This window comes from Bolinopsis microptera, chromosome 10, assembly GCF_026151205.1.
Source record: "Bolinopsis microptera isolate Bmic1 chromosome 10, MBARI_Bmic_1.0, whole genome shotgun sequence".
Taxonomy (NCBI): Eukaryota; Metazoa; Ctenophora; class Tentaculata; order Lobata; family Bolinopsidae; genus Bolinopsis; species Bolinopsis microptera.
Window position 1 is genome coordinate 15,171,261 of NC_087081.1, and position 26,261 is coordinate 15,197,521.

A 26,261-nucleotide genomic window follows, 5' to 3' on the forward strand; every position below is an offset into this window, starting at 1 on the left:
TACCATTTTAGTTATTTATTTTCAAAGTATCAAATTGAAATATTAAATGTGTACCAAGAGCTCAGTTTTGATGAACCTTATTCGCCATGTTCACTGAAAGTAACCAGTTTTGATGTACCTTTCGGCTTTCTCACCATGTTCAATGTTCACTATTTTTGATGAAAAATGGTGATTGATAGTTTTGGTGAATCGAGTTTCCGAATTGTAAAACCTAGACTTACTTTAAATTTAATGAAGCACATGTTTAATCGTTTCTTTATATCCTCAAAACCTGAGTTAATAACCAACAATTTCTTGGAGCGATAACACCAGGTCAAAACTAAAACTAGAAGGCAAATATTACATTCATCGAAAAAATGGTGAAAATCATTTTTCACCATTTTACACAATTTTTCACCATTGGATACCCTCTTACGAAACTTTAAACTTTATTTTTCACTTCAATCTCACAAGTAAGCCAAATTAATACGCTTGAAGAACAGATCATGCTATAGAATAATAAAATACTAAATACAGATAAAATCATAAATCAACAACTTTCCCTCTTACCGAATACAACATCAATAACATCGGTATACCCAAGTACAAAAGAAACCCTCGTACCACATAAAACATGTGACCTACCTTGGCACCATTAATTTCCTGAAGTATGAGTACCACCCCAGCCGGCCTGCCAATCCAAACAAGCACACCTCAACCTACCCAGCTCAACGGAAAAGATGCAATGTAATGTAATGTAATGTAATGTAATGTAATGTAATGTAATGTAATGTAATGTAATGTAATGTAATGTAATGTAATGTAATGTAATGTAATGTAATGTACAAATATTATTATATACAAAGTATGTAATATATTTTACACGGATTATGCAGTATATTATGTAAACTAAATGTAACACGGTGTGGCGTGTGGTTAGTAATTTGTGCATGCGATAGAGTAGTGTTCTTACCATACTATTCAGATTAGCCAACTAAATCTCGTTCGAGCTGGAAAATTTAGTTTATACTGACTTTAAGCGGTTTTACATTTGTTGTAACATGCTAAAAAAGATCGAGAATATTCTTTGTTGACCAGGCTTAATAAAAATTTAGCTGTAGGATTAAGCGAATTAAATAATATATATATAATATATATGGGTAAACTAGACCTGCAGAAGCCAGGGGAACGGCCCATAGCAGGGTTACCAGGATGGCCCGGTACCCAAAAAACCCTAATTAAATAATATTACGAGTAAAAGTATTATTATTATGTGATATCATAATAAGCTTTCTAATGAAAATACGTTTACTCGCAAAGCTAGGATAGAAATTAAACAGCTTGCAGTAAAAGACAATAATTTCATTAATCTCCAGGCTCTGCATTACTGTAATCTCTAGCTATATTATAGCATGCTAAGTGTACTCAAACTAGCACGAAATTCTCACAAACCCTTGCTGCTAGGATGTTAGACTGAGAGAGTGAGAGATGGCGCTTCCCCCTGCACATCCTCAACTGTTTGCCCATGTCAAGTACTTCGTTACTGCTGATGTGTCTGATGAGGTGAGATGAGGATTTGGTTACTTTAAAAATAGTGGTGGTTTTAATGGATAATCTTAATTTATTGGGAAATTCTCGATTATCGGTTACACGACGATAGTCTCCGGACAATCATGCTGATTCCCGCTAGTACAATTTCCCTGACTGTTCACAAACTAAGCTGCAAATTTAAGGTGCACTCAAGCATGTTCTGACATGCTGTTTCTTTCAGATAAAGGCTTTGCTAAAAGAAGGGGGAGCAAAGAAGGAATTTTACGTATCAGACCTTGTGACCCACGTGATCACAGAATCAGCTAACTTCTCTGAACGAGAAGACTGCTCTGACAAACTCACTGTTAAATCAACATGGGTAAGTCATTGTCAGTTTTATTTTAGTTAGACACTGTGGGGAAGTAATTGTAATTTACCAGGTTTTTGGCATTATTATTCTACTAAATTATCATTTCCAAGCGTGTATTTCTAACACAAGCACCTTATTCTCCGTGTTCACTGATCATTTTACCCAAATAACACCCTATCCTCTCTCTCTCAGGTGAAATTATCTCATCAGATGGGTTACCTCCTCCCAACTCAACCCTTTACTGTCTTCCCTGTCGGACTCTTCTCTGCCTACACTCTCACCACATCAGGTTTAAATCATCTTCATGCCATCCCTCATACTAGGTTCCGTACAGACTCAACTCTGCACCCGTGTCAATATGTTCATTATATGCAAGCCTCTTGATTTATATCCCAAGATCAACAAAATCTTGATTCTCAACAGTCAAGGTGCTGGCTTCACATTATTGACACTACGAATAAGGGTTTACAACGAAAATACTTTCGAAAATATTGCCCGTAATACAATTAATTATCGTTATACTTTAAATTGAAATGGTCTTTGTCCAGGAATAAAGGGAGACGACTACTACGCCGTGTGGAGTATGGTACACTGGAACGGGGGAGTCCTGGCTCGGACCCTCTCTCAGAAAACTACTCACCTTATTGTGGGAGCTCACCAGAGTCTGGTCAGTCCTGGTTGTAATCTTGTTAATACTCTGGTAGCATGGTGGGATTAACCTTGTCCTTAGCTAATACTCTGGTAGCATGGTGGGATTAACCTTGTCCTTAGCTAATACTCTGGTAGCATGGTGGGATTAACCTTGTCCTTAGCTAATACTCTGGTAGCATGGTGGGATTAACCTTGTCCTTAGCTAATACTCTGGTAGCATGGTGGGATTAACCTTGTCCTTAGCTAATACTCTGGTAGCATGGTGGGATTAACCTTGTCCTTAGCTAATACTCTGGTAGCATGGTGGGATTAACCTTGTCCTTAGCTAATACTCTGGTAGCATGGTGGGATTAACCTTGTCCTTAGCTAATACTCTGGTAGCATGGTGGGATTAACCTTGTCCTTAGCTAATACTCTGGTAGCATGGTGGGATTAACCTTGTCCTTAGCTAATACTCTGGTAGCATGGTGGGATTAACCTTGTCCTTAGCTAATACTCTGGTAGCATGGTGGGATTAACCTTGTCCTTAGCTAATACTCTGGTAGCATGGTGGGATTAACCTTGTCCTTAGCTAATACTCTGGTAGCATGGTGGGATTAACCTTGTCCTTAGCTAATACTCTGGTAGCATGGTGGGATTAACCTTGTCCTTAGCTAATACTCTGGTAGCATGGTGGGATTAACCTTGTCCTTAGCTAATACTCTGGTAGCATGGTGGGATTAACCTTGTCCTTAGCTAATACTCTGGTAGCATGGTGGGATTAACCTTGTCCTTAGCTAATACTCTGGTAGCATGGTGGGATTAACCTTGTCCTTAGCTAATACTCTGGTAGCATGGTGGGATTAACCTTGTCCTTAGCTAATACTCTGGTAGCATGGTGGGATTAACCTTGTCCTTAGCTAATACTCTGGTAGCATGGTGGGATTAACCTTGTCCTTAGCTAATACTCTGGTAGCATGGTGGGATTAACCTTGTCCTTAGCTAATACTCTGGTAGCATGGTGGGATTAACCTTGTCCTTAGCTAATACTCTGGTAGCATGGTGGGATTAACCTTGTCCTTAGCTAATACTCTGGTAGCATGGTGGGATTAACCTTGTCCTTAGCTAATACTCTGATAGCATGGTGGGATTAACCTTGTCCTTAGCTAATACTCTGGTAGCATGGTGGGATTAACCTTGTCCTTAGCTAATACTCTGGTAGCATGGTGGGATTAACCTTGTCCTTAGCTAATACTCTGGTAGCATGGTGGGATTAACCTTGTCCTTAGCTAATACTCTGGTAGCATGGTGGGATTAACCTTGTCCTTAGCTAATACTCTGGTAGCATGGTGGGATTAACCTTGTCCTTAGCTAATATTTTGTATGATCTACCCTTCACGATGGAGGGAGTGTACGTGTTTTTATAAAATCTGAGGCACCTGATTGGTATAATTATCATTATAGTATCCAGACAATGTTCTAAACCTCTCAGGATACCTTTGAAACCTAATATAATACCCATCTCAGATCAAGTAATATAAATTTACGTTAAACAATTAAATAGAAACCCTTCCTGAAAGTATCGTGGTATTTATCGTCTGCACTAATTTCAGGTAAAGTACCGGGCTGCTGTAGCTAACAACATTCCTGTGGTTGTGATCGAGTGGTTGCTGGACAGCATTGAACGGGGAACTGTGCTTCCTACTGACCAGTACATTCTGGTGAGTCTACTTGTTAATTGGCTAATTTTCTAATTAGTTATCTTTCTTTTCTTCGCGTTTTGATCTAAACAGACGGACTTTATCTAGTTTGCTATCATCAATGTACACTTCGTATTCGTTATAATATGAGAATTAGACATGTTTAGCGATATAAATCTGTCTCATTCACAGATTATAGAATCTTTTACATAGCTGACTTTTATGGACTTTATCGATGTATAAGCTAAAACTGTTGATCTATATTGTACGAGTACAATGAGAAGACGATATAATGAATATACACAAGTTAAAACGGTCATGAGTCACTATAGTTGACCTATGATCGATGACAGCATATTACGTTTAACTGTTTAAGGACTGTACCCTCTGGACTTATCCACCTGCGTCCTGCACCCATCAACATACTATTATAGTAACATAACTTGTTTATTAACATATCTATTAATATACTTATTCACATTAAAATGATAATTATAAATATTTCAGCACATCCCAGGATACACACCGCCCCGTGCCGCCGCGCCTCCCACCCCTACCATCCCCTCCATCCCCACCATCCCCTCTCCGCGTGTCTCCCAGTCTCCTCGACTCAACCCTCTAGTTCCACCCTCTCCTCTCCTCGCACCCACCATCAGTTCTCCTACCCTCACTTCTCCTGATACCAAGGAGGAGGAGAAGACTACTACGAGGAAGAGACCTCCCAAGAAGAATAATAAGAAGAAGAAAGATGCTAATAATAATATGAACATGTTCCCTATGACGCCTGCTGTGAGTTCAAGACTTTATTTTGAAACTGATATTCTTTACTTCTACCTATAATTTTTTGTTGAACTAGAATCGCACAACGGTTTATTGCACCTAGAGGATTGATAAATAAGTTATAATAATAAACGTTATATAAACTTGCAAATTAATAAGAATATTTGTTTTCAGATGATAGGTCAGGCGGGAGTGCCTTACCCCCACACTCCCTCACCCCTCCCTCCAACTCCCTCTCCTCACACCCCCAACACTGTGTCTCCTGACAGGTACTTCATCAGCAGTTATTATTATTTTTTAACAAATTATGTAAATATTATTTAACGCTTACTTATTATGTAATTACTAATTATGCGTTGTGACGGAGTAAGAGAAGTGAGAACGAATTTAGCATAATTAAAGTTGTATGTCAAATAATTTGTGTTCCTGACAAATGTTATTTAACACTAAACATTTATTAGACCTTATCTTTTATCTCAATTCGTAATATTTGCTGTTTTAAGCTAATTTGGTTAATAGAACTTTTTTTCGCAAGAAGATCCGCGCGTTAATGTAATTTTAATAAATTAATTTATGTCTTAACTTAACTTCCGAATATATGTACATTTCACTCAGGTTTGGGCTCCAGCAGCAGTCGCCATACATGATGGCTAACTCAGCGCAGTACATGCAGTTCCAACAAGCTCAAGCACAAGCGGCGGTACGTGTTTTACACAATTTAGTTTATATTTGGGTATTTGGTGCATAGTATTTAGTTTGTATATGGTATTTGGAATATGGTAATTATTTGGTTTATATGCGTATTTGGTGCAGGTTTTGAAAGTATTTACTTGCCATGGCCACCCATTGCATTTCATTGTCATCCAAATACAACGAAACAAATATTAAAATATTAGTACTATTAATATATTATAATGTAGTAGCATTATGAGTAGTTAAGTGTGTGTTCTGATACGCTATAAATAGTTTAAGTTACTATTCAGTATTCACATGAGACATACTAAACTCACATCGCCTCATTTAACAGCCTCATAAAGTACAATGTGTACTCAAGTCTGAGTACTTGTGTACATTATGTGTGGTAATAATATGTCGGGTATGTTATCATAATAACTAATAATATGTCGGGTATGTTATATAATTGTGTCTGAATGTGTACGTAAACAATGTTGGATCAGGAAAACAAACGGCCCTAAATTTGTATTTTATAAGTTATCAAAAATATGGTGGTATTGTTTATGCGGGCATTTTTGAGATTGACAGTGAAATATTATTATTATGTCGAAGGGAAACATTAACCTTTAAAAATGTTATAGAGTAAACAAATCTTTTGTGATTTGTGTTGATTTACATAGTATTCACATGTACTGGCATATTATTTTTATGTTAATTCTCATAATCCGCTAAATAAACAAGGATAAAATCAAGCAGTCGCCCAACCTCACATGATACGTTGTTAAACAAAAACAACCATCTAAACCGCGTGTCCATTATTAACCAATCGTTTGCGAAAATTACGACCACCTGACTATTATGAGCAAATCATAAGCGCCAATCGCATGCAAGAATCTCAATCACGTGACCGATACTGTACAATGACTGGATTATCTGAACACTGCACCTGACCAGCGTCTAGACTGAGGTCAATTCGGAAAATGACCTGGAGTTCCGAATGTGCTATATTATAAAGGAGCATAATATAACTGGAATGTACTCTGGTGACGTCATAGGAATTCTTAGTCAGTTTCTATTGATGTAGCCACGATAGACACAGACCAAGAATTAGAACAGTAATAAACACCTTTTCGTGATGATTAGATCTATGGTCTGGCTATCTTTCTCAGTCAAGATAGAACTGTATTGCCAATCAATAACACTGCACTTACAAAATATTATATTTTGTTTCAAATATTTCAGAATTCAGTATATAAACTTTAAGTTAGTTTTAGATTTGTTTGGATAAAGAAAATGGAAATGAATAAAACGTGATTGTTGATGACTGATGACGTCACGTGATGACTGATGACTTCACGTAAATGATGATGACGTCACATGACAATCTCTATTTCAGCAAGGGGGTATGGTGAGGTTGGGATACCCACCAGGAGGCCCAGCTGGGGCAGCTAACAGACAGCAGTGGAACAATATACAGTACCAGCAGCAGATGATGGCTCAACAGCAGAAACAAGGTACTGTTTCCTCTAAGTCACGTGGCTGAAATGCACCGGAACGTTTGTGGGCAGTTGTTTGGCACGTTAAGCTTCTTTATCTATCGTATCATCAACACTGCACTTATATAATATTCGAAAATAAACACTCAAATTACATTATAATAAGTATCAACTTTTAATGATTTTGTAACCGAAACATTTTGTAACCGAAACATTTGTTGGTAGTAATTTGGATTATAAAGCTTCTCTTTCTATCGTATCATCACCACTTTACTTATATAATTGGTGTCAGTTTTAATGATGTTTGTGAATGTTTTAAAACAGTCTCCTCCTACCCAGGATACTTCGGACCAGGCCAGTACCCGGGTCAGATGCCCCCAGGTTACCCGGGACGGAATACCCCCACCAGCTACCCACCCAACACGGCCATGTTCCAACAGCAAGTCCAACAACAACAAGCAGCACAAGCACAACAAGCACAGGCTGCTCAACAACAAGCTCAGCAGCAGCAGCAGCAACAAGCTGCTACCCAGCAACAGCATAACCAGACCCTGGCTAATCAGGTACTGGCATATTTGTTATGTTTCAGTGAATATAGCATGTTATTTAATATTATTCCCTGGTTTAGTCAGTCCAGACCATTACTGCTTGATAGTAAGGATGCGTCTCGTTATTTAATGAAAAGCGCAATTTTCACACCTTCAAAACCTTGTAAGTCAAATAGAGGAGACTGAGAGAAGCTAGTTTTGACAATTACGTCATTTTATGGATTTAACCTTCGAACTTATAGTAAATAGCCAAAGTCATGACTATAAAAAAGTTGTATCTGACTATCATATCATCTGATGTCTACGAATAATAAAGTTTTACAGTGCAGACCTTTTCTCGGTTTAGATCATCGGTTAAGATCATCATATAATATCATGGGATTTGGGCTTGAACTGATAGTTTGGGCTTGAACTGATAGTTAAAAACCTGGCCCAAGTCAAAACCATGGGAGGAAGTGCAGTGCTGTCCGCGAATAATCAAGTTCTTACACACGGACCTTGTCAGTTAACAATTAACATCATCTCTGCTAAGTCACGTGACAATATCTAATCACGTGACATTATCTAGTTAAAACTTGGCGTTACCCGATATGTTACAGTGAAAATGACAGCGTAACATCAGGTCCTGTATTTTACCAGACTGTCCACAAACTCCCAAGGGAGATTGGAACTGCACTGTCTTTGAACAGCCCTCTGTGTGTGGGTGGGTGTGTAATGTCTCATGATATCATATTAAAGGTACTTGATAAATAGGTTAAATGTTACCGTTTACTGTTTAATTAGAGGGTACCGATGTTACAACGGTGTGAGAATGATTTCTTCTAAATATTACGATATGCTGGAATGTTGTAAGATCTGTTGTTGGAATTTGATCTATTCACTTCCGCCAAAGACACATAATTTCGTAATCGTACTGTACTGTATCCATTTGTAGCATCACTTTGTCGCGATTGTCACAAAATACAAGGAATGCGGACATATTTTGATGTCTAATTTTATAAAGTTTGTAACAAGATACAGCTGGCTTGTAATCAGACCTTTCCCTGCCCTGAATCATTGGACCTCATTACTGAGATATGACGTTTTAGGGTGGTTAATTGGATCCCATTTCACCGTCACCTTATCATGACTTCTAGTACGCACTCACTGAACCTCATTAGGGCTCGCCCCTGTCAGTGTCTTATCTCATAGCGTTACGAAATAACTAGCCATGTCATGTATTATAAAAGAGCTCAGGATCACCATCAAATCATCTCCAGTCTCAACCAAAGTTTCTCAACTACTTCTCTCGACATGAGTTCTACAGAGTGTATTGAACACTATCTTTACTTCACAGACTCTCCTTCTGATACCTTTACATCTCCTGTTAAAAGGAAACTCTACAATCGCAAGAAGAGACGCGCACTCCGAAACATCCAATATTCTCAACCAACCCCTGCAGCTGTGTTCTCTGAAGACCAGGAAGACTTTAGTTCTGATAACTCCTTTGCTGCCCACATGTGTTCATTGGAGATTTCTACACGCGGGAAGAAGCGACCCTTGACCCAAAATGAAAGTGACGACCAAAAAGCTGATAAACGCTTTAGAAAAATGATGGACCACAAAGGACAGATCACCGAGCATTTATCTAAGCAATTGCCGATCTTCAAGAAAATCACAGAAGCTAAGATAAAGTTCATCAAGGTTCAAGCAGAGTTCAATGATGTTCAAGCAGTGTTTCACAAAGTCCAAGCAGAATTAGAGACTGTGCAGTTGGCAGCGTTTAAACGAGATAATTGTTTGTAGTTGCTTCAAGAGTGAATCTTTTTAATTTATTTAGGTATGATTTTAAACATTGTATTTGTACATACAATCTTGAATTGGCATTTTTACATTATAACTGATAATTTAAAATACAAGTTGTTTCTTTTGATCTGCACAACTGCACTGGTTAAACAGGCCGCTAGTAATTCGAATTGAGAAACAACTGGTTCTTGGCAGTGACATTCAGCTCAGTTCTTGTGTATTATGTTGGCATACATTTTTACTCATTTCATTTCACGAAGTAAACAGTCTGACGCCTCCTTTTTACCAGGCGTTGAAAGCAGCCCCTACCCCACCACCTGAGGTAACCGAGGAGAAGGAAACCAGATACCAGACTCTGAAGAATTGTACTCTCATGTTGATAGATTATCCCGAGTATTACAGCAAGGACATTATCAACAAATGGAGGGTTAGTGTTTTATTTCGTAATATAATAATATATTATATATATAATATATCATGTACGCTGTGATAAATTGCATTATTGAATAGTACTTTACACTGAACTTGTAATATTAGGTTGTTATACATACAGACATACCACATTGCCCTTATATCCTTGTCAATAAAAAATGCAAATATAATCACAATAATATATATTCTGTGAGATCACAGATGACACTGCCTCTCCTGCAGATTGTAATAGAGGAGCACGGCGGAGAGATAGCTAACTACTACAACCCTGAGTTTGTAACCCACGTGATATGTATGAGCAGGTAACTTTTAACTTTTACTACCAGTAGAGTTAGTCTGAGGATAATACACAGCCATGTCGCTATGACGACACCCTGACGTCAATGCAAATAATATTTCAGCTATTTTTTTACATTGTTCATAAAATACGCAGATCATGATATGCTAAGTTTTTTATGTTTTACTGTTAGTACTATAATGTTCTAACTTATACTATACCATATACTATTTAAAAGTACACGACAAGTTTTGTAATGACAACATTTATAAACAAAACTTTTAAAATTTCACAATAAAAATGTGATAATTCGCAGGATGAGTGATATCTACAAGCGTGCGTTAGAAGATGGTAAGTGCGTTACAACAGCACACTGGCTGAACGATGTTGTGATCGGTAAAGAATACATGATACCCCACAATCCGCTACACATACCAACACAGTTCAAAACAGGTGATTAATTAATTAATTGTTAATACGTTGATTAAAAGTTAATTAGACAAGTCTGGTATACTTCCCAATTCGCCAACTGATTCGTTAAAAAACACAATTAGTTCAAAAAAGACACTAATAATCAAATAATATTGGTTCTCTCAAATGATGGAGTAGTTCGCTGTTAACTAGTCTCATTATTGAAATACTGATAGCTGGATAATATCCATTGCATTTGTACCAATTTTAGCCTCAAGATGGCGTTGACTCGTTCACGCCGAAAATTTGCCTACATTCCTAACTTCCTGTTTCATTTGTCAATTGTCCTTGTCTCTTCCAACCGGATATTATCCAACTATCAATCTGTGTTCTAACCAAATTTCCAAACATTTTAAATAGGGGTCTCATTATTGCTTGATTTACTCTCGTCAGCTGTGTTCTTCCCATGTGTGTCACCTGAAACATAACGAGTTAGTTAAATATTAATTCATCGTTAAAACGAGAGCTCAAATACATTTCTACCATCATCAGAAAGAATGTATTATTATTAGATGTTTTTTCAAATAAAATAACAAAACTTGATGAGGGTTTTGTACCTGTTACAGGTGTTATGTTTCTCGAGTTCTTTAAGAAGTTAGGCACTATTGTCAGTAGTTTCGAGTGAACAAATTTACGGAAACTCGGTATAGTCAGGGCATAAATATAAAAGTTAGCCACAATATTTACCATCAACAAGAAATAGCTTATTCTGAAGAAATGAATTTGAAAGCTTCCAGAAGAATCCTCTCTGATGAATCTCTTCACAATGTGATAAACAAGAAACGGCAAAGTCGAAACAGTGAACACCACAGCAGTGATAGCCACCGTCATAGCTCCTTGCCATGGAACAATACTTCCAACTCGCCCCGCTGATTTCCAAGCTCCAACAAGATACTTGAGTGTAGGAACTGTGGTAGCCACAATGATTGTGTACGGAACTAGACCATAGATGAAAGTAAAAATTGGAGATATTATCCTCCATGCGGTGGCGTTATACCCATAGTCACATGTGTAAATTCTGTAATCATAGTGCACATCATCTGTTTCCACAGCCATCTTAATTACAGGATTAATGAGAGATAAAACCCAAATTAAGGAACAAACTTGATGAGCTCTTTTCGTAGAGAAACTAGCACTTCGGAGAGGATATCTCAGCAAGAGGAACTTGCTTGTAGTAAGCACTGTGATAAGGTATAAACCAGCTTCATATGTGGTGAAGCTAGCATAAGTCCTGATCGAGCACATTACATCTCCAAGTACCCAGGAGTTGGATACTAATGTGATGGTGTGAGGAAGTGCGAAACAGACAGCGTTTAACAAATCGGAGACTGCTATATGCTGGATTACTGTCGCTATGAACTTGTTGACTTTAAATGCGTCCTTCTGGAATGATGCGTAGATAATGAGAGTATCTCCAAATAGAGCTGATAACAGACCAAATAGAAAGTAAGCGGCCCAGAAGTATCTCTCTCCGTCGTTCTTTATCCCAAATCTGATATCAGAGTAGTGACTCGAATTAGAAATCATTAGGGTCTTTTATCAGTTTTAGTGAAAATGTCTTTCTCGGCTGATCATGGTGATGGTTAAATCGTATAACATTCTTGACAACAAAGGGATCAGAAACAATGCTAATAAGAAATGAACCAAACACACTAGCCTTGTCGTTGGATTGATTCTCAAGAATGGAATAATTGATATTCCGGAGCGTTCTCAAAATTCGATTTCAGTGGGTTGACAAGTTTCCAAAGCTTAGATACCACTCCTTTTCTGTGTAATAAAGTATATGGTTTACGTCCGGTAATTATTTGGAAATGACTTGGGATATCATTGGTACTCTAAATAGCACCTATTATAAAATATAGTTAATTACAGACTTTAATTAACATGAGTGTACTGCAGCCGTGAGCTGTTTAAACGTGAGCTGTAAAAAACATTGCAGGAGTTCATAGACAATCTATTTTAAATTGGTCACTGAAATTTTGCGGAGGGATTTTTGAGGAATCTTAAATTTGGCGATATTCTAACTTCACAAAATTCTAAACAGACGTAAGACTTGAGTGAAAAAACTTCATCATACTGATATAATAAGGTTTAGTATGACCGATAAAAACTGCAAAGAGAGAAAATCAGGATCGTTAGGGATGCTGATCGTTAGTATTAGGCTATTTAACGATCAATGTTCCTAGTATTTAAGTTTGAATTTCGCCGACTTTAATTTTAGTATAAGCACAGAGACAACGATTCCGGTATTGAACGCTTACAAATATCAAGAATGGCGCAGATCACATACTAGCTGATGTAACATCTGGTGTCAACTTATGTAACATCTGGCCAACTTTAGTGACATGACTCCTATTATCCAGTAACATTTTCCTGACTCCAGTCTGATCAGAAAACATCAGAAAGTTTGAACTTAAGAACACTTACGAAGGTTAAATGCTGACGTTGGTTATTTTCTGATAAAATAATATACCAGCTGACTGAACTGCTGTTACCGGGGTTACCAGACTGTTCGAATATTAGCACTATCTAAAACTATCACTAATAATAGCTCTCTAGAGTCACCTTATTTCAGTTGGCACAACTTCAATAATTTATCAGCTGACTGAACTGTTGTCACCAGGGTTACCAGACTGTTCAAAGATGAAGATATCTGTAACGGGATACGAGGGAAAAGAGAGGATTTACGTGAAAGATATGATCCGAGTTATTGGGGCTGTCTACACCGGGGAGCTTAGCCAGGTGAAGAAACAAACAAACAAACAAACAAACAAACAAACAAACAAACAAACAAACAATTTGACATAATCTCAGTCTGAAACAATACTCAAAAGAGACCCTCCCAATTCCTATCAATATTCTGCAGATCTACTGAATATGTGGAATAAGTTTCCACTTTAGTAGTCTCTAAGTATGAGTTAAGTACAAAGCAAGCATATCATGTCTAATTATTGTGCATAAATCTTAGCTGATTATGTAATAATGTATTTAAATTTTAGCCGTTCTATCTAGTGACCAGTACCTTTTACAGCATAGTACTCAAATCTACAATTTCATTTATTTTGGAAACTATAAATGATAATGTACATGACATATTCTATGTGACAATTACAACACCACACCACCTCATTCGTGACTCAAGATCATACAACACAACAATCAAGAATAAAAGTACAATGCTATTTTGAACCTCATTATTTTCTAACCCACCTAAGATTTCTAACACTAAAAAACATGTCACCGCATTGTTATTCGTTCTAGAAACTTCCTTTCGGGCACCAAGCGTAACAGCACATGCTATAAAAGAAGCCTTATAGTTCAAGTATTGTATCCTGTTTGTATGACGTTATGTTTGTGTAGCGAGACTTGGAGCGTTATTGTAAGTCTGACTTTAATTCAGAGTAATTATGATATGGGGTGTGTGCAAGTGTTGTTTTGACGGATTTGAAACGTACCGGCAAATGTAATACAATAGACTGACAACTTCGAGATTAGTTTATATAGTGAAAGTATTCATGACATTTTATGTATTTGAGGATAACCTAACATCTTACCTATAATATCAAAATATCTAATGAAAATATTCTTCTTTTCAGCAAAACTCCCACCTGATCTCCCGTATTCTTTTCAGCAAAACACGCACCTTATCTCCCGTAAAACTGAAGGTCTAAAGTACACTAAAGCTCAGAAGTGGGGTACTAAAGTTATCAGCGCTAGATGGCTCTCTGACATAGTCCTCTATGGTGTGGTAAGTGTTCAGCTAATATTGAGCTTCTGTTTGGTTCTTAAATTATCAGACCAAGTCATAAGCATACATTTAAAATCTTTGTGACATGCCTAATTATATAATAATCATTATGCATATTATGCTCCTCCTACTACATGATGCTGAGTTGGAAGAAAATGATAATTTGTACTCGGTCTTCACAAACAATATCATATTATTATATTATATCCTGTAACACATTATTTCTTTAGATTTCAACTAATTTCTTGTTTTTACCCTCACTAATTTCTTGTTTTTACCCTCACTAATTTCTTGTTTTTACCCTCACTAATTTCTTGTTTTTACCCTCACTAATTTCTTGTTTTTAACCACACTATACTAGGTTAACACCTCACTAACATTACCCCGGCCCAGGTTAGCGTCACTACTGAGAAGAAATACACAGCTCTTGGTGACCCTAAAGAGATGATTCTACACGAATCTGTGATGCCCAAACTTATCGAATGGTATGTGTTAACCATGTGTATCCACCATCGTGAATCATTTAGATTTTAATTAATTAATTTCCCTAATTGACAGATGAGATTGAATAATTCTTATCATGTAGTCTGTAATGTCTCTTATTTCCCCTGGTTATAAAACTTGATCCGGGCTAGTTTGAGATCTATTTTGAGCGGGAGAGTAATTATAGTGATGATCTTTACCAACAAACCTGACTAACATTCGTTATGTGTAAGATATTTGGAGCATGAAGTAATATTACCCCCTTATTTCAGTTGAAACATGACCTAATATTAGTACTATCTAAAACTAGCACTAATATTACCTCTAGATTCACCTTATTTCAGTTGGCACAACTTCAACCAGAAAGACCCTAAACCTGTCTCTAAATTCAAGTCACCTGTTATATTGTTTACTGGACTACCGAGTGACAAGAATCAGAAACTTACTCAAGTGAGCAAAATGTTGCTTTCTCGCTTTTTTGAATGGAGAAGGGTTTTATGCCATGATTGCATTTAACTAGGGCATATGTGTCTATTATTTATAACTTTGTTCATGTATAATTGTATTCAACATTTCCCTTCGAACTACAACATATTTCTAACACTCAAATATTTGACAGATGATAAAGCGAATGCGCTGTACGTTGACAACAGACGTCAGGGAAGCGACACACTTGATAACCTGTAAAATAGTCCGTACTGTCAAGTTCCTGTCGGCCATGTCACAGTGTAGTTATATCCTGACTGCCTCTTGGATTGAACAGAGTTGCAATCGGTAATCTTTTTATTATTTTGGAAATTTGGAAAGTTATTTTTGGCTGGACCAAATGCAACAATTACTTTCTCGTCGATATGGACTATTTCACACTTTTGCTCCAAGTGTGAATGTGTGAAATTTTGACGTCCATTTATAGTTATGGATATCATTTTGTAAATTTTAGCGTTTATATTCCGCCGACTTGTCGAAATTTCTCTTAAACAAGTTAACTTTCCAGGAAGATGTTGATAGACGAGAGCAGCTTCATTCTGGAAGATAAAGAAAACGAGCAAGCGCTTGGTTTCTGTGTTCGAGATAGCTTAACTAAGGCTCGGCTCAACAAGGTAGGTTATATCGTAAGGCCATGTTACGTATCTCCTTAAGTTAGGATATATTCGTTGTTTTGTGTTTCAAAATCTCTGATGGACTTCACACAAGGATGTTGACAACGTAAAACAAGAAATAACATCTTTTTGTACTAGCAAGATTTTACCTTTTTATGATAAAAGTAGAGGTTGATAGCATTGCTTTGCACGTACCCACGAGACGCGCGAGATTAGACTAAATTATTGGTCAAATTCGATTCCCGTTGTGTGTTGTGTCAAATAAATTGATCGAGTTTAGCTACATACAAAGAAACCTTTTCGTCTCGTTAAACTGGTTTTAATCGTCCCCTCATCAGGTTTTCAAAGATTGCGAACTATTCCTGACGCCCCACATCCAGCCTGGCCCGCGGGACATGAAAACTATAATCGAATGCGGCGGTGGCTCGGTGATAACTGAAGACCAGGCCCTTGGTAGAGTCCAGGTTCCTGCTGAGAGGAGAAAACCATTTTATGTGGTACGTGACCGATTGAATTAACTGAAATGATAGTCGTTCTTGCATGCTTTAATTGATTAAACACGATTTTGGAATGTTCCGATATCGCGAAGGTTCCCTTTCTTGGAGAGCGTGCTTCAAAAGAGAACGAGAAACAGATCTATCAAGATGTTTTTGGACAAAACAGTAAATATCTCTATTTCTTCAGGTATCATGCTCAAGTGATCAGATGATTTGTCAGCAGTTTTACCAGAAAGAGGTTCAGATCTACACCTCCGAGTTCGTGCTCTCCGCAGCACTAACCCAACAAGCTGACTTCGACAGTAACAAGCTGTTTGTTCAGGATTACAGGCCAGAGGAGAACAGTGGTGGAAGCTAGATCACCATAGCACGTGACATTATATAGATGTATCACCTGACTTGAAACACGTGATTATGATTTAGTTCACGTGACGTTCAGTTTAGTCACGAGATCATGATGATTCTGATCGACTTTGATTGTTTTCTCGCATCATCACGGGTTGTTTTTACTTTGCAGTAGAGAAAGAACGGTAGACATTTTTACAGAAAATAGTAATTGAGTTCAGTTTGTTGGCCAACTGAAATAGCTTAGTTGGTAAATCTAAATTATTGTTTTATCATTACAGGCAGGCCTGTGTCATGCTTTTTTTGATAATATTATTAATCGTGTTTTAACTTTGAAAAACCTCCGAAATTTCACGCTTATTTACAGGGGACAAACAATGACTATTTTTCTTATCTATTTTCTTGTATTTCCCCATTCTTCATTTATTCGTGATCGAGTGAGAATTGAAAAATTCTATTATATGTCTTTGTTAATATAATAATATATTTGTGTATTTGATTATTTTATATACCTTATCTTACTTCTAAAGCATGGTAAGCAAAACGAATAGATAGAAGCTCCCTTCCACGCCACAACATTTCGAAATATTTTGAAACTTAATAAGAAACCGGCGTCCTCAGCAAGAACATCCTCAAATAAAACGACCCGCACAATCCCACCAGTTGAACTCCAACAAGCACAATCGTCAGCGCTCCTATCACATTTAAATTACCCTTGAAAAAGTCGATCAGAGCAGCTTGGCATCCCTTTGTATAAACAGCATCTTCTGACGGTTCCTTCACAGCCAGCCCCTTCCCACAGTTCATAGAAACCTTCAGCCTCTCACAGCAGCTGTCTGGTACATCTTTAGAGCGGGTTTTGATCCAGTAAGTTGCAAACCTGTAGTACTTCTGGTCGCTCCAATCCAGGGGACCCTTAGAGAGTCCACAGCACTGGAGCTCCTTTTGTACAAAATCTATTGGTTCAGTGGCTATAGCAAGCGAGTTGGGCTCTGCGTACAAAGCAAACTTCTCCTTGGCTGAATTAGTAATTTGATTCTCGAGCTCCTCTTGAAATACGAATATGGTGATAGCTAGTCCGGATTGGAGTAGGACTAGCAGAAGGAGACATATAAAGTAGGAAAGTAGCAGAGAAGTGGACTCGTTTGTTGCCCCGCAGCAGCCAATGAAACCAACAATCGTCACCACTAGCCCCATGAATATCAATGTGTAGCTGAAATATTGCGGTTGTGAAATGTAAGTCACTCCAACTTTAATTACAACATTTAAGTCACTCCAACTTTAATTACAACATTTAAACAAAATTTAAACAAAATTCTAGCCATTTCATTAATTGTATTGAATGTGAATTATTTCCCACTGAGTCTTACCTACGTGTTGTTCTCATGTCTTAACTTAATAGATAGTTTACATAGTATATAAGTGTGTTTATATTGATAGTATGTTATCACGATAGCAAACAGGATGTCTCTTTCATCGAGATATAATCCATATGAATGCACAAAGTGGAAATGTGGCAAATGTGTTCTCCTGTCATGGAAGGAGGCTATGACGAAGGTCAAGGTAAGTCGAAGCACATGACTTAAATGTGTGTCTCCAAAGCTTTCTGTCCGCCATAAGCTCCTTAATCTCCCCAGTTTTCTTGAGTCCAGTGTCACTTATTAGGTTATCGACGAAGGTGAGCGGTGGTCTGCCCCTCCCTAGGTTCCCAAAGGAGAAGTTGGTGTGCTGCCAGGTCATCATGTTGCTAGATGTGCCCAGCCAACCTCATTATTCTGGCCTGTATCTTCGAAATACCTCTTGGGAGTGATCCAAAGACCTCCTTGTTGGTGCGATGTTCTCTCCAGTCCACGTTTAGGGCCATCCGAAGCATTCTACTGTAACATCCGTCTATTCTTTTCTTCAGAGATTCTGTTACTGTCCACGTTTGCGTTCCATACAGGAAGATTGATTCAACCGTAGCTTGAACAGACGGATCTTTAAATCTCGGCGCAAATTGGACCTCCATATAGCCTACATTTTGTGGTAGTTAGCCCATGCCTTGGCCTTGCGTAACCTAAAGTTGTGCTCCGTTGTACTAAAATCCTCAACTTCTTCTAAGGCATGTCCGTCTGTGTTCTAAGGATATGTTGGTTGGCATGGGCAAATCAAACCGTTCCCTCGAGCTTGATGCACTCTGCAAAAGTTTGATCCCTGTAACAGTTGCCCATTCTCGCAACAAGCTTGTTATACCGCATCCGAAAGCAGAGAAACTATATAGAGGTAAAGATACTTCAATCCCAAGATTGTTACAAGCTATGAAGAAGGGAGTCTCAAGGGGTAGAGAGCTCCTTCAAGAACACTGTAACTTTGAAGGAGAGGCTTTCCAACCATCTTCTGACGGAACAGAGAGTGACGAAGCGGAAACAGATGATGAAAAAGATGAAGTGGAGGATATTGACTCATCAGAGGAATGGGCGAAAATAGTAACTGTGTATGGTGATGCTCTGCATCATGATACAGCTGTTGAGGTTTGCCTCAATGGAAGGCGAGATCGAATGCCATCCCAGTCAAGATTTTAGCGACTCCAGGGCCATAAACAAGCGAAGATATCACTTAATATCACATGTGATCATGCAGCTGATGGTAACTGCAAGATTCTTTCAGTTGGAGATATAGCATGGTTTCTCGTTAAGCGGATGATCAGGAAAACGGAAACAGAGATCGTGAAGGTGAGAAGAAAGGCTTTATTCCTCTCGTACCGGTTGCGGTCAGGGTTGGGGTCATCAGTGAGTTGCGTCCCTACTAACTCAATTTGCCATGGCCATCGAAGTGAGCATTACATATGGCTGATATCATATCTGGATGGCCAACTTCTTCTGAGCACATCAGTGAATAAAATACTGCTTTTGGGTGAAATTTAAGCGATTATATCTATTGTGATGTTGTAGTGATGAACCACAACAGTGATGTTGTACTGATAATTGTTTTGCTAGGTGCCTACATGATTTTATTTCCTTCAAATGAAAAATTTGTAAAAAACCCAAAAAAACCCAACTCCTACCCTGAAAAAGGTCATACTGGGATTGGGTTTTTTTGGGTTTTTTTGGGTTACACCCCCCCCCCCCCCCCCCCCCCCCCCCCCCCCAACATTTAACTCATAACTGAACGAATCATTCAAAATCTAGAAACATGTTTTAACTCACAGAAATCAGTTCTACTGAAAGGAATTAGCTGCAAACCTTATCGAGAGAGTTTTTCCTCCAAACCAAGTTTCGTAAGAATTAGCTGATGTAGCAAGATAAACGCCAAAACCCAGCAGTATCATACCGCAAAACTGTAAATGAACTTGGTCATACAGAAAGTCTATAGAAAACTTAATTTAAAATGAACTCCGTTATATAACTATAAGCAAACCTCAACACGCTAAAGTCACTCAAGTCACTCACTATAATCATTGCTTACTATAGAACGGCCCATCCCTGGTACATCCCCATAAATCATCGTATAGTTGTTTTTTACACATACGTAGCTAAGTTTTTCGTGAATTCACAACATTTTACTCACAGACATGAGGAAAACTGAAGGAGAATAGTATCCACTTTGTACACATTCCATTAAGGTCGAGATGATAGTGAGCAAATACTCTCGGAGAATCTATAAACTCCAGCTTGATCCCACCCTGGAGGAGGAAGTCGATCAATTTGTTGTTGAAATATCATAAAATTGTATTGGTACGTGTTTTCTGTAAACGTTAGGGACCGTTTATATATTACTGGAGGGGGTAAAAACTGTCCAAAAAGTGATTACGTCATATGATTATGTGAACGACCCCTAAACGTTAAATGAATTAATGGAGCATCTAATTAATGGGAGATCTCATACACTTACTGCCGGAACTCACCTTGCTTATGACACCCATGGCCTCAATTAGTCTTGTGGTTGCTTTCTATAGCTTCTAGACTTTTTGCTACTATCATAAATAACTTTGATTATCTATGAGATATCTATGTATTTCATTAAAGAGCAACAGTACACAGCAATCTTGGATACTAAATTGTAGTATGTTTCAAATTCTCTCAACTATCGATAAAAATTTGGATTAAATGACAGCAGTAAAAGTAATTATTCGTAGAGATAAATTCAATGGTACTTAGTATTACGAAAACAGCAATATTAAAATTGAATTATTAAAATCGAATTATATTTAAATTGAATTAATTGCCCGAATGTCAGGCATACACCCTATATATTATTTTAAGTGCCTGGTCACAATTCGCAATTGACCACATACCACAAGTAAACATTACATATATAAACATATGTAAACAATAAACATATATAAACATATTATATATAAACATATGTAAACATTTATATTTATAATACTAATAGCAATAGCAAACTTCTACAGCGCTTTTTTGTTCAATATATGCTTAACCAAAGTTCCTATCTAACCTAACTAGTAATTAATTAGTTGTTAAATAATTTCTGACCTTCCTCTCAAGAAAGCAATAACAGGGTATACTTCACTTCCATTCAGGTTATGATGCCTCATATCAAATTAAGAATTGGTTGATGATTCCAGCGCAGCACCAGTAATGGATATTTATGGTAGTTCTCAGTTACAGTAGCTGGATGTCTATTTTTATATTCAGTACCTCAGTGATCAGTTATCACGATGTACAAACACAGCCCTGCAAGTTGAACCCCAACTAGCACAATAGTCAGCGCTCCCATTACATTAAAATTACCCCTGAAAAAGTCAATCAGAACAGTTTGACATCCCTTCGTGTATACAGCCCCCTTCTTCGGATCCCTCACAGCCATTCCCTTCCCACAGTTGCTGGACACTTTCAATCCAGCACAACAGCTGTCCGGCACATCTTCAGACCGGGTTCTTATCCAGTAATTTGCAAACCTGTCACTTTCATCACTCCAATCAAAAGGTCCATTTGAGAGTCCACAACACCGCAGCTCTTTCTGTACAAAGTCTATCGGATCAGTGGCTATCCTAGACGCATTAGGGTTTCCGTACAACCTAAATTTATCTCTAGCCGAATATGTTATCTGTTCCTCCAACTCCTCTTGGAATACGAATATGGTGATAGCTAGTCCGGTTTGAAGTAGTACTAGCATGAGGACGGATACAAAGAAGGCCATGAGTAGAGATGTAGATTCGTTTGTAGCTCCGATGTACCCGGTAAACCCAACAACGGTCACTACTAGCCCCATAAATATCAAGGTGTAGCTGAAAGGTTTGTTCGCGGTCACGTGACGGTGACGTTTCAGTTATATAATTTAAGTGAACTATGTAAATTGTAAGTTACATAATAATAATTTAATTGAAAGGGAACTGTTTCAACTAGCGAACCTTATTGAGAGAGTTTTTCCTCCAAACCAAGTTTCGTAAGAATTAGCTGATGTAGCAAGATAAACGCCAAAACCAAACAGTATCATACCGCAAAACTGTAAATAAACTTGGTCAGACAAACACGTGTATAAGAAAACATAATTCGTATCACAGTCTACTTAAAAACTCAGGTTCTTTAAATTTCACGACGAATTACTCACCGACATGATGAAACTGAGAGAAAAGCATATCCACTTAGTCCACGTCCCATTAAGATCCAAGTTGTAGTGAGGATTTATCAACTCCAGCTTTAGCCCACCCTAGGGAAGGGAGAATTATAAATCAACTAATATATTAGCAGTGCTGTACAATATGTTTTAGTTAAAATACGTTAGTTTATCACAGATAAAATGTATAAATTGACGTATTTAAATTACGGACAAATGTGCAATATCTGAATTTGTTAACTTACCCTACTTATGACACCCATCTCGTGTTGATGCTTCTGACAAATATCTGCCTTTTCGCTACAAAAATAGATTAATTATAGCAGGATCGAGTGACTATGTTTCATAAGACATGAACGATAGCAAATTAAGAATGAATTAGATCATGTTGATATTAAATTGAATTTCGATAAGCATTTTTAATTTGGCACAAATTACTTGTCAGATAATTGAAACAAAAGCAACGTTATATTCAATAAGTCATAAAAATAAATTGACGCCTTAAAGGTACATAGCAATCTGCAATAAAACAGTAGCAATTTTTTAATTGAATATTTTGTAAGAACAAAGAACGATCCTTCATTTTCAGTGCCTACTCACAATTCGCATCACCAGTGACAAGTTACCTGGGGACCTCAGCTGCTATTACAAGTGGAAATTTCATTTGTCAAAAAAATTAGAGCCATTTACATTCTACATACTATTTTCAACTCACCCTGTATATTTATGTTCATAATCGCCGAATAGAGATTCGGCGGAATAACAGGCTGAGCACGTCCCAGTAAGTGACAAGTGATTCGTGTAATCGTTGCAAGATTACTGTTTTTGTAGTCAATGGTGATGTAAGTGTGCCATGTACTAAATTCTAAAAGCCAAGTTTTAATCTGAATTCTGCACCAAACTAACAAGGACACATTCCTGAGTCCCTGACGGTGCCAACATGAACAAGTAAGCAATAACGGCCAACGGGGTACAGGTCATATCCGTTTTAGTTTTAATGCTGTTCTCATCGACTCCAGTGTTGATGTGTGAATTGACTGGTGAACTGTCTACAGCCAGCAGGTCTGATATCTTAAGATGCAAACTCTAAAACACGTACATAGCTGCTAATTGATGATTCCAGCATCAGTAGTTTATTAATTGCAGCCTTGCCCAGCGGATTATAACCTAGTCGGTACTATTAATAAAAATGATGTAAATTGTTAACACTAATTATTGTTCAGTAACCGTGAAGTATAGCTCTTCGTAACATGAAGGATCCACATAACCCAAACAGCTGAAATATGAAATAATAAATTACGACAATTTTGCAAGATGAACTTATCAAATTTTAAACTATTTAATGAGCTAATTACGGATAATTGTCTTATCTATTCAAACTTAGTGTTGTTTATAGCTTTTTTATTGAAACTAAATGAAGGATTAAGTTAACCTCTAAAAAAGCGACAGCAACCCCCAAACCGCCGATTAGAAGCAAGTTGTCTGTTAGAGAGTCGTATAACGCAGTTTCACAACCCTGGGTTAAATATTATGGGTTAAATATTATGGGTTAAATATTATGGGTTAAATATTGTGGGTTAAATATTGTGGGTTAAATATTGTGGGTTAAATATTGTGGGTTAAATATTGTGGGTTAAATATTGTGGGTTAAATATTATGGGTTAAATATTGTGGGTTAAATATTATGGGTTAAATATTATGGGTTAAATATTGTGGATTAAATATTATGGGTTAAATATTGTGGGTTAAATATTGTGGGTTAAATATTATGGGTTAAAAATTATGGGTTAAATATTGTGGATTAAATATTATGGGTTAAATATTGTGGGTTAAATATTGTGGGTTAAATATTATGGGTTAAATATTATGGGTTAAATATTATGGGTTAAATATTGTGGGTTAAATATTATGGGTTAAATATCATGGGTTAAATATTTTTGGTCAGGTATTCGAATTTTAGGTCATTTAATTCTATACCTCAGCCGTGAAATTCTGGCCGTTAAAATCTTGAAATTACAATAGCAAATAGAAATACACTGCAAATAAAAGCTCGAAATAGATAGAGGCTAGCTTTTTCGCTGCTGTGATATAAATTGGTATACATTTGTCGACATAGTTAACACAAACTTGACAATTCACAAATTTCAATATATCTTCTCTCTTTTATAAAAGTTGCTCTTAAAACAAACCTTGGTATGAACAAGTGCTGGATCAGGAGTCGCTTTAGCCTCGTTTTTACCACAATTAACAGTCTCCTTAACACAACAGGAATCAGGCACGTCATTATCATGAGTCCTGATCCAGTAGGTAGCTTTGTTTCTGGAGGCAGCCCACTCAACTGGTCCTGTCAGGATGCCGCAGCAGTCTAACTGTCAGGTGTACGGGTTTAGGGTTTGTGAGGATGGTTTTGGGTGATATTTTAATTATTTTGCATCTAATATTATGTGTACCTTATGTCAGTGTCATTGTAGATGTGACTGCAGGGAACCAACTATATTGTGCCTCTGCGCTACTTTAGTTTTGTTTCATAACCTACACGTCATAGCATTGTTTAGGCTTGTTAAAAGTTGAAATTTTACTAACCCCTTTCTGCACTACATCGATAGGTTTAGTAGCAATATCACTCTTAGTAGGATCTCCATACTCTCCTAGCTTAGTTACGGCTGCCTCTGTGATCTGTGTCTTTACCTGGTAGGGTACTATTAGGACTTGTTTACTGGTGAGGAGGTGTGGTTGGTTTTTATATTTCAAAAGAAGATAATTAAGGACACCCTCCTGCTAACAGTCAATTTAATTGACATGTCAGAAAATAACAGTCAGATAACTGAAGTAAGAGTGAACAAAAGTTATGAAAACCATTAATTTGCATTTTGTAAGAAGGGCATTGAATATGCAACTCACATCATCTTTGAATACTAGGATAGTGACAATACCAGCTATCTGGATCATGAACAGCATTAACACAAACACGAAATACTGAAAATACAATTGTTATTCTCCGCAGTTCTCATGACAATAGTACCGACTAAGTTTCATATTTCATAAACTACAATTACACTTACAGAGATTGCAACCTACCCGGCCACACTAAACCTGTTTTAGCGAGTATAGACTATAGAATACTTACTGTACAAAGAGTATTGCTTGCGGAGTAATAGCTTTAAATGCTCTCACTTTCATCCTCAAAGTTAAAAATGTTTTTAACTCCATCCCACTCTCTATACCCAAAACTATCCCGGATGATACACCAACCACTAACCAGGTTGGTTAAATCTTATGGTCAGATCATGAAACGGCAGGGCCATGGTTCTCAAGTGTCAAGTGTCAAGGTATGACATGGGCAATATCAATTGTAAGTCCAATGTTAGCATCTACAAGCGGCTGAAATACTAGTAATCATAATGATCATGTACTAATCTTGCATGAAATAGTTTGCCTTCATCACCTTTAAGTTTTATTATACAGGGTGGCCCAAAAGTGACTACCCACACGCAACCTCTTAATAACTAACGTAATTCGTCTCCAAATTGCACCAAAATTTCAGAGATTGTAGATATAGGTCAAACTTAGATTTCCTGAAAGTTTCGTAAGCCACGCCCAATTACAGTGGGCGTGGCGTGACACTCCTTCTTTTTCACTATTTTCTTCATAAAATGAGAACGCTTTAAGCTAAGAACTCCAAATTTGTTGCAGACATTTGGCTTGATAATTTAAAACCTTTCTCAAAGTCTCAAGTTCATTGTTCAAAATTTGGCTGAGTTATGACCATTTCAAAATTCATCGGATACGTGATCCGAGCACTCAGTCAGTGATCTCTGCACTCAATCAGTGATCTCGTCACCCAATCTGATCAAGA

General features: G+C 37.4%; 4 protein-coding genes across 4 annotated transcripts in view; 1 reads left to right on the forward strand and 3 right to left on the reverse strand.

The window, feature by feature from the left end:
* The window catches only part of LOC134822081 (1-phosphatidylinositol 4,5-bisphosphate phosphodiesterase beta-4-like), an 858,242-nt gene that overhangs the window by 296,924 nt on the left and 535,057 nt on the right, over positions 1-26,261 (reverse strand). The gene's annotated exons all lie outside the window — the stretch shown is intronic.
* LOC134822082 (PAX-interacting protein 1-like) lies at positions 1,389-17,353 on the forward strand. Its single transcript, XM_063832952.1, has 21 exons — positions 1,389-1,542; positions 1,751-1,888; positions 2,072-2,168; positions 2,428-2,546; positions 4,123-4,230; positions 4,717-4,998; positions 5,164-5,258; positions 5,605-5,689; positions 7,061-7,178; positions 7,500-7,723; positions 9,783-9,920; positions 10,148-10,227; positions 10,519-10,655; positions 13,297-13,415; positions 14,305-14,421; positions 14,815-14,906; positions 15,249-15,354; positions 15,524-15,678; positions 15,899-16,004; positions 16,343-16,501; positions 16,689-17,353. Exons 1-21 carry the CDS (start codon positions 1,468-1,470, stop codon positions 16,857-16,859), a joined length of 2,721 nt encoding a protein of 906 aa, XP_063689022.1. The 5' UTR covers positions 1,389-1,467; the 3' UTR covers positions 16,860-17,353.
* Positions 17,355-20,209, reverse strand: LOC134822091 (tetraspanin-9-like). Its single transcript, XM_063832967.1, has 2 exons — positions 20,068-20,209; positions 17,355-18,059 (listed from the first exon to the last, which is right to left on the reverse strand). Exons 1-2 carry the CDS (start codon positions 20,151-20,153, stop codon positions 17,444-17,446), a joined length of 702 nt encoding a protein of 233 aa, XP_063689037.1. The 5' UTR covers positions 20,154-20,209; the 3' UTR covers positions 17,355-17,443.
* LOC134821667 (leukocyte surface antigen CD53-like) lies at positions 21,488-22,060 on the reverse strand. Its single transcript, XM_063832371.1, has one exon. The coding sequence runs from the start codon at positions 22,058-22,060 to the stop codon at positions 21,488-21,490; it is 573 nt and encodes a 190-aa protein (XP_063688441.1).

What these genes read in the sequence shown, in the direction of transcription:
- LOC134822082 (XM_063832952.1), top strand. Translation starts at nt 1,468, where the DNA reads ATGGCGCTTCCCCCTGCACATCCTCAACTGTTTGCCCATGTCAAGTAC. An exon ending in AACACTGTGTCTCCTGACAG is followed by an intron (nt 5,259 to 5,604) that starts GTACTTCATCAG and finishes CATTTCACTCAG; the next exon opens with GTTTGGGCTCCAGCAGCAGT. An exon ending in AGAATCAGAAACTTACTCAA is followed by an intron (nt 15,355 to 15,523) that starts GTGAGCAAAATG and finishes AATATTTGACAG; the next exon opens with ATGATAAAGCGAATGCGCTG.
- LOC134822091 (XM_063832967.1), bottom strand. Translation starts at nt 20,153, where the DNA reads ATGATACTGCTGGGTTTTGGCGTTTATCTTGCTACATCAGCTAATTCT. An exon ending in GGAAAAACTCTCTCGATAAG is followed by an intron (nt 18,060 to 20,067) that starts GTTTGCAGCTAA and finishes GCAATATTTCAG; the next exon opens with CTACACATTGATATTCATGG.
- LOC134821667 (XM_063832371.1), bottom strand. Translation starts at nt 22,060, where the DNA reads ATGGGGCTAGTAGTGACCGTTGTTGGGTTTACCGGGTACATCGGAGCT.